The sequence below is a fragment of the Anastrepha obliqua genome, chromosome 2, assembly GCF_027943255.1.
Source record: "Anastrepha obliqua isolate idAnaObli1 chromosome 2, idAnaObli1_1.0, whole genome shotgun sequence".
NCBI lineage: Eukaryota > Metazoa > Arthropoda > Insecta > Diptera > Tephritidae > Anastrepha > Anastrepha obliqua.
In genome coordinates, this window is record NC_072893.1 from 41,205,059 (window position 1) to 41,214,005 (window position 8,947).

The 8,947-nt window shown below is 35.7% G+C and overlaps 1 protein-coding gene across 1 annotated transcript; it reads right to left on the reverse strand.

The window, feature by feature from the left end:
- Positions 1–3,433: 3,433 nt before the first annotated feature.
- On the reverse strand, positions 3,434–6,904 carry LOC129238099 (netrin-B-like). Its single transcript, XM_054873138.1, has 2 exons — positions 6,874–6,904; positions 3,434–5,351 (listed from the first exon to the last, which is right to left on the reverse strand). Exon 2 carries the CDS (start codon positions 4,664–4,666, stop codon positions 3,434–3,436), a length of 1,233 nt encoding a protein of 410 aa, XP_054729113.1. The 5' UTR covers positions 4,667–5,351; positions 6,874–6,904.
- Positions 6,905–8,947: the final 2,043 nt, after the last annotated feature.

Sequence of the window (8,947 nt, forward strand, 5' to 3'; positions counted from 1 at the left end):
AAAAAGACAGCGCAATGCAAAAAACGGAAGTGCCATACAAGCCGACACAACGCTCGAAGCTGTGAAGAAGAAGTTTGACGACTGGGGAATCTTAATTGGTCGTCGCGATTATGCGATTTGACACTGCTGGATTGTTTTACTTGTAGTCAGGTTCAGGAATAGCCGTATGGTTTTGTGCATGACTATCATTTGGTAGGTTCTGGTTCGAAATCCGCTATTAGCACGAGATACCAAATGATAGAAAACATTTGACAATGGAAACCTCTGATTGTATTTTTGTTAGGAAAACCGTCTGCCCTTCGACGATGGCATAATTAAGTCCTTTTATTTAGGGAAAACATTAAGATGCAAAAACCAAATAGAAGGAGGAGTCCGGCCAACCACCTAACATAAAGTTATATGTATGTAAATCTCAAGCTCTTAGTCTACACTAAAAGACGAACAATTTTGGATGACAAAATTTGAACGACCGCTTGACTCCTTGCGAGGTCGAGCTGGCCATTTCAAAGATGAGCCATTCCATATATATAATGGCATGAATATGGTGTAGCTTTAAGCTTAAAGCTAGAGTAAATTTGATACTCCCACCGTTGCTGTTTTATTTAAATTTATTTTCCTATCATTCTTATCTGGTCACCCTGTAGTTGATTTGTCTTTACGAAACTCGTGTGCGGAAATGACAATTGATGGAGTGATTGAGAAGGTCAATTGGTTGGTAGCATGAAATACCATATCTGAGTAGTTGAAACGGAGGTCACTACACTTAATGCATACAAAGCAAATATATCGACGTAAATTTATTTTTCATGTTGATTATATCATCACTATCAAGAAATCGTTACAGTCAATTGTGGTTTATAAAACATTTGTATATAAAGGGTGATGAGATTGAAGGTACTTTTTCCAATAGGGTTTTTTGATAGATCTCGCGTGACTGCTGTCAAAATAAATGGAATTTTTTTTTTAGTATTCTTTGACATTTTATCATGGAAAGACTTCCACGCCTCAACAACGTTTACAAATCGTAAAAAGGTATTACGAAAATCCATGCTCTGTGAAAAGTGTTCATCGTGCGCTCAGGCCAACGAATTTTGTTCAGCGATGAGGCTGTAATGGCTACGTCAGTAATAAAATTGCCTTATTTGGACTGAAAAGCCACCCGAAGCCATTCAAGAACAGCCATTACATCCATTGAAATCAGTTGTTTGAGGCGGGCAATATTTCTGGCTGGCGCTAATGTAACAGAGAATGGCGCCGCTATCGCGCTATGATAAATTACTTTTTGGTTCCAACAAGCGGTGCTACTTGCCATATAGCCCATGAAGCAATGCATTTACTGCGTCGCCGGTGAGCAATTTATCTCTCGTCGCGGACAGTGGATTGGCAAATTTTGAACTTTTATTTGTGCGGGTATGTAAAGTCTAAATGCTTTGTGGATAAACCACCTTCGATTGAGGCATTGGAAGTCAACATTCACAAAGTTATTCACGAGATACCGACCGAAGTCTTCCAGCGAGTCATTCAAAATTGGTGTTTGCGGATGGCTGAATTACGACGCAGTTGCGACCAACTGGAATTATCTTCGAAGAGATTATCTTTAAAAAATAAATGCCAGGAAAGGTTCTAAAAAAAAGTATAAAGATTTTACAATCAATTTGAATTTTCGTTGTTTTATTTCAATTTAAAATCCGATATCTCTGAATTCATCACCCTTTACTTAGACACATACGAGTATGCATATTAGGGTGTCTCTTTCAAAAAAAAAAAGCTATGGTTTTTCCGCCTTAACTATAAAATTTATTACATTTTAAGACTTCGGCCAAAATATTTGAGAAAAATTTTACGATTTACGAGAGTGAAACCGACTTGAAAGTACCTGCGAAAATTGTATTTTTTTTTAAATAAAATTATTATTTTTTTGAATATTTTTGCCAAAGAATTAGCTCGGGTAATAGAAGAGTTTACACTTAAAAGGTCTGCATTAAAAATGTTTAAAAATTTTATAAATAGAATCAAAATAATTTTATATGCGAAAAAAAGTGGGGTGTGGGGAGGGCTAATGAAAAAATTGAAAAGGATGAAAAAAGACCTACTCTATGGGGCGTTAGAATTCAAAATCGGCCAAGATTTTCTGCATTTTCATTAAAATTTTCTTTAAAGCTATCTTCCAAAAAAACTCAAAAACTGCACCAGAAATCTTGTTATTTCGATGCCGTTGTTATGATTTTTAAATAATTTTATGCACGCCTTTTAAGTTGAAAGACTTCTATCAGCAAAAGAGATTATTTGAAGAAATAAGAAAATAAAAATTTAAAAACTATTTTTACTTATACAAAACTCGTTTGTTGAAGGTAAATACTTTCAAATGCGTCCAGTTCAAGTAAATCTTAAAATTTTTGCGAGATACTTTGGCGGATGTCTGAGAAGAACATAAATTATATAATTCCGATTGAAAAACAGTGCCGAGTTTTTGTGTTTTGTATGATGAGCGATGCACACACGAGTCTATGCATGTAATTGCTTATAAAAGGTGGTTAAATTTCAAGGGCCGATGTTGAATGTGAACCACACCTAAACGTCAACGACACCGTTGGACTTCTTTCTTTGCGGTTATTTGAAAGAAAAGGTGTACGTCAATAAGCCAGCAACAATTCAAGAGCGAAAGGATGAGATAATTCGGCACATTAACGGCATAGAACCCCAATTATGCCTCAGCCTCATCAAAAATTTGGATCATCGGATGGAGGTGTGCCGCCGAGCCGCGGCGGCCATTTGGCCGATAATTTGTTTAATACGTAATTGAGTCATACCAATATTATCATAATAGAGAGAAATCACAATAATTTCCTAAAAAAATTGTATTTTATTCAAAAACAACACCGGCCCTTGAAACTTAACCACCCTTTACATGCACACCCATAACTTTTTGGAATTTCGACGGTTTTTCCATATTCATTTTAATAGCCCAACCATTTTTAGAACATGAATATAGAAAACAATTTCAATGCGAATTAACAAAAGCAAAAGCTTTTAGGGCATTACCGACTTGTTTTATGGCAAAAGCTTCCGCTCAGTAATCACCCGCAATCAGCTGATATGACAAACCTCTTTATTGCGCGCTTCCAAACCTTCTAAAGGCGCGTAACTATGCCCCATGCCCAATTGCCTTTAACCCTCATGCGCCCTAATACGCTTGAATTACATATTTCCATAAAACATTAATTAAGTTGTCATATCAACGCCTCCGAGAATCCTCATCAATAATGCAAAGCAAACAAAAAGTAATGCACAAGCAACAACAACCACAAAAATGCTAATCACAATAATCAAATAATAAACTTCACTCATAAATATGAATTAGTAATTCATCAGTGGTCATGTTTTGTTTTTCTTTTTTTGTTACTCTGCTTTTTTTTTGTTATATGTTTATGTTCTACTCACTTTTGCATTCATTGGCGTCACGTGCCGTTGCCCGACCCCATGGTCGATCAAAGTGGAATGGCTTGCAGCGTTCGCAGTCACGACCCATCGTATTGTGTTTGCATTCGCACGCGAGCACACCGTTATGATCGGGTGAGCACTTGGATGCATGTCCATTACACTTGCAGCGTCCACCGACGAGGAAATCCGACACCGCATAATGTTGTCCTATACTAGCGGCACCCGTATGCGTGGACGCACCGCTTGAGATAGTCACCGCGGCAGGTATACTAACAGCATCGGCTGCTTGATCGATCGCATTCAAACCGCCGTATTGTTGTATCAACACCGAATTAGATGCTGCCTCGCTATATTTGCCATTCGGTTTCATTTCGATGCCACTTGTCTCCAGCACGTTGAGCGCATTCGGTTCGGGCATTTGCAGTCGATGGAAGACTACTTTAATATCCGTGGCTGTAACCCATTCCTGCAGCACCTGCGACGAATCCAAATCACGTGCCGATGGACGTCCTTCGAGCGTGCTGAAAGCGATACGCGAACCCTGCAAACCAGTCACATCGCCCACCTGGCGATGGGAGTCGGTGCAGCGTGCTTCATGTTCATTATGCTTCGTGATGGTTGCACGATTAGGACGCCCATAGACGCGACGACATTGCGAGCTATAGAATTGAAAAGGTTGCCAAGTCTTGCCATAATCGGAACTCTTGTAAATCGCTATCGAATCGGGTTTCAGTGATTTCGGGCATAGCTGCAGGCTCACATAGGTCAATTCGTATTTCTTGCCCAGCGATAGAGTGAGCGAAACATTGTCGGGTGGTGCATTCATGCTAGTCACCGGTGGTACGGGTGCCGAGCGCCAACAAGTGACATTATTCGAATTATTCAAATCGGTAAGCGCTGATTCGGGGAAACGGCGCGCCGGATTCGTATAGTCGCAAATGTGGCAAGTCATATCCTGTGGATCGGCAATCGAACCCAAACCGCTCAACTCGCAATAACGTTGTGGCTGGTCCAGTCCACAAGTGCTTGACGCTTGTACGGGCGCACCAAAGGCCGCATTCACGAAATCGGGTATGCACTTGCGCGCCTTGTCATCATCGTAACACGGATCGGAGGGCGCCTGAGCGGCCAACATTTTCATGTACACATCGTTGGGAATGGCGCGGCCGAGGGAGAGTAGTGAGAGTAAGAGTAGAGGAGTGAGCAAAGCGCGAAGGCGCGTCATGTTGGCGAATGGCGGTGAGGTGGAAGAAAGGATGGAAAGTGGGAGCGGAAAGTGACTGACTAATTAGTTGGTTGTTGTGTGTGCGTATCAATTCAACTTTGAGTGGGAGTATGGGTGAGTGGCGCTCAAAAGCTGATTTGTGTTTCTGTTATTAAATGCCAGTTAAATGGCGGATTAATCACTTCGGTATCAAATTATGCTCGTCGCGGTAGGCAGAGGAGTTTAAGTTGAGTAAATTGGTTGGTTTGCTCTCTGTGGTCTGATTGAGCTGCGGCGTATTTTAGTTTGGCTCAGCGGCTTTCTTTTGGAGTGTGCGTTGAAGACAGAACTTTATTTGGAAGCTCGTTTTGCGTGCTCTTATTCCGTGTTTTTGTTTTTGTGATGATTAATTTTGTATTTAAAGTTTATCGCTGCTCGTTTTTCACTTTCAATAACTCATTATTTTGCACTAGTGGATTTGGAGATTAGCTTTAGGAAATTTGTGATTATTAGGGTTGTCTATTAAATCCACTTTTATTATTATATTTTTCGTTTAACACCGTTATGCACTAATGAAATACATGAAGATCTTTCAGTATTGTAGCCACTGTTTTGTTTGTGAGTCGTTTGCTTTTTCAACAAACTCAACGCGAAGTTGGAAATTTAAAAATTTTTGCACTTCAAATATTTTTTGCTAAAAATGCCCCTGTTTAATTTTCGTTCAAAAGAAATTTTCGTTAAACTTTTCATAAATCTCGATAGCTTAAATATTTTTTTAATTAAATTAAAAAAATAAAAAAATGTCAAAAAAAATTTCGCAAATTTTGATAACTAAAAAAAAATGGTTTTTAATATAGTTTTAAATTAATAATCGCTAAATAAAATTAAAATAATCTTCTTTTTTGATTAAAAAAAACTTCCGTAATTTAAATATTTTTGATTAAATAACCGAAAATTGTAAATGAAGCTAAAAAATTCAAAAATTTTGTCTAAAAAATTTTTCGCAAATTTTGATAGCTTAAAAAATGGTTTTTATTACAGCTTTAAATTAAAAGATAATAAATAAACTTAAAAGAATTTTTTTGAATCTAATGAAAAGCTTCTATAATTTAAATATTTTTTTGATTGAATAAAAAAAATTTTAAATGAAACTTAAAATATGCAAAAATGGTGTCTAAAAAAATTTTCGCATATTTCGATCATTTGAAAAAAAAAATAAATGGTTTCCATTAAAGTTTTAAATTAAAAGATAATAAATAAATAAAAAAAATTGAATGTGATTAAAAATTAGAAATAAAATAATAAATTAATAGCAAAAAACTGAAAATTGATAACCAAAAAAATTAATATTTTTTCAAAACTAATTAGTTTGGTATAACAAGAATTTAAATAAAATGAGCAGAAAAAATTAAAAATTAAATTAAAGAAAATTAATAAAGGAATAGTATTTTTTAATAAAAATCTTTAAACAAAATTTAAAAAAAGATTTATTGCGTACGGAAATTTTTTTATTAATTAATATTAAGGTTTAATTATTTTATTAATTTTGAAAACTTCGTATTTTTTTCATTTAATCAATAAAAATTAAAAATGATGTAAAAAATTTATTTTAGGAAAAAATGTAATTGAAATTCATTAAACGAATTTAATGAGCAACATTTTTTCTATCAACAAAACATTTTTTTAATTAAATTTCTAAAAAAATGTAATTAAACTTTCAATATGAATTAAAATATTTTACAAAAATTAAATTACATTTATTTTAATTTATCAAAAAAATTAGAAAAGATGTAATTTCTAAAAAAATGTATTATAAATTAGAATATGAATTAAAATTTTTTATAAAAATTAAATTAAATTTATTTTAATTAATCAATAAAAATTAAAAATGATATAAAAAATTTATTTTTGAAAAAAATGTTATTAAAATTAATTAAATGAATTTAAAAAAATAAAAGTTTTTTATAGTAAAAACATTTTTTTAGTTATATTTCTATATAAAAGTTAGTTAAAGTTATATTTCTGTAATAAAAATTAGAATATGAATTAAATTTTTTTATAAAAATTAAATTTAATTTACAAAAAATAAAAAAAAAATGCAATAAAATAACAAAATTGTTTATTCAAAAAAATGTCAAAAAAAATGAAAAGTTAACAAAAATCTTTTTTAAATTTCTTCTTTCTAGCAAAAAATGTCTAATTTTCCAGTTATCAAATTTGACATTTACTTTACTCCTCAGTTGTACTTTGTAGTTGAAGAATTGTCTGATTTACTTTTTTATATATTACTTTTTTAGATTTTCCTTTCGTTTGCCTCAGCAATTCAATTTCTCTTAATCGCAATTTTCCATATCGCTCAAAAATTAGCTACGGCTCTCGAGATATGCGCGCAACGAAAGTATGTTGCAATTTTCTTAATAATCAAGTTCTATTCTCAGCATTTAATGCCGCTTATCGCTTTTATCTCCTTTATGTTTTGGTTTTTCGTTGCTACATCAGAGTTCAAAAAAATCTCACATAAATCGCAATTTTCACGTCGATAATTCGTTAAATTTCATAATTCAATTTTCAACAATCAATCACTGAGGCTTTCGCGCTCACTGCCTAGCTTTTGGCTTTCGTTGCAATTCACTTATTTCGTTTATTTCTTTCACAATTTTTTTTTCCTTTTGTGCTTTGCTTTTCAAGGCGCGCTCAATGCGCACGCGACTTGCACTTTTCTAACCGCCCGTCAGGTTCAATTGCATTTCATTCAGGAAATTCAAAACAACATACAAGCGACTCACTGTCTGTCGTTTCGTTCACCGTAGGCGATACGAACGCGCAATTGTTCTTCGGATCGAACGCGTCGAATGCAATTGCAATTTCAAATTGAATACCGCGCGCACGTTTTTTCTTTCGCCTGCAATTTGGCGTCGGCTACCGCTTTTTTGAAATGTGCCTTGTGGAGCACTTTTACACACAGCAAAGTAAACGCGACGCATACGTCGATTCAAGCTGCCTGTTCACAGTCAACTAAAATTGAAAATCAGCGCCCAACAAGCAGACGCAGCGTAGCGGCCACACTTGGTAGTGATTCAGTCAGCTAGCTAAGCGCAGTCATCGCAGCCAGCCGGCTCGAGTCATCGGCGCGTCGAGATTCGGTGGCTGCGACTGAGACGGTAGCATCGGCAGCAGTTCGTCAGTTAGCGCGCTCGTTTACCTACGACGAGTCTTTGCATTTATTTACCCACATACCTGCCCACTCACCCCTTGGCAGCGTTGCAACGATGTTATTGTTTGAATTTTCCAAGCGCACGCATTCGCAGCCGTGCCTCGGTGCGATGCTGATGATGTTGTCGAAGTTGCTGATGCTGATGCTGATGCTGATGGTGTGTTGTTGCTCATGCTTTTGTTGTTTTTGCTTTCATTCATTGCTCTTGCTGTTTGTTGGCATACAAATGTTCGTGTTGTGTTCGAACTAAACACAACCGGCTTGCCAGGCGGGTGGCTAACTGTTTGTTGTTGTACTTGTTTGTTCCACGCGCGTCCAACAGTTGTGCTCACCTTGCATTGCTGTAGTTAACAGTAGTCGGAAAATCTCTATGTATTCATTACTGTTGCGTGTTTGTGGTTTTGGGTTCGAGTCTTCGCTTACTGCTTACAGTATCCACAGTCTGGTAGTGAGCAAAATTCACCACACTTTTGAGGGTATTTGTTTTTGATTTGGGTTTCTCCTTCGGTAGTCAGGAATCTGCGCACTTCCTTTCTGAGCGCCAAGAGCGTGGCGTGTGGAGTGCCAAGTTCTCAGAGCATTCTTCTCACAGGAGCAGGATGCCTGCTTTCTTTATAAACTGTTTCGCAGCAATGTTGATTGAACTTTGTGAAAGTTGCTGTAACTTTTGTGGATGTTACTTCTTAGTTTGTGGGGAGACACTACCGCAAACAGGTTGTTGACTTTATTAGTGGTACAGAAATAATTTATTACTCTTAGAAGAACAAAACACACAGCCCTTGGTAATAGATGATAATAGTAAAATAAAATAAAATTTAACTATTGACAAAAGTAAACTTAAGCTACGGCAACTTCTTTTTTTATTTGTAAAGAGATTTTCATTTGTTTGTATTACCACTGTGTATACTGGAATATACCGTAATTTAATATGCATTCCAAAATAAAAATCAAAATGTTCGACGTTTGCCCTGCCAGCTTTATTTTCTATGATTACTTAAATTTTAGTCGGCGTGCAGTTGTTGCCGTCCATTACCATTTCTTTTATTTCTACGTCATTACTCACCATATGTTTGATATCCTTTTCTAAG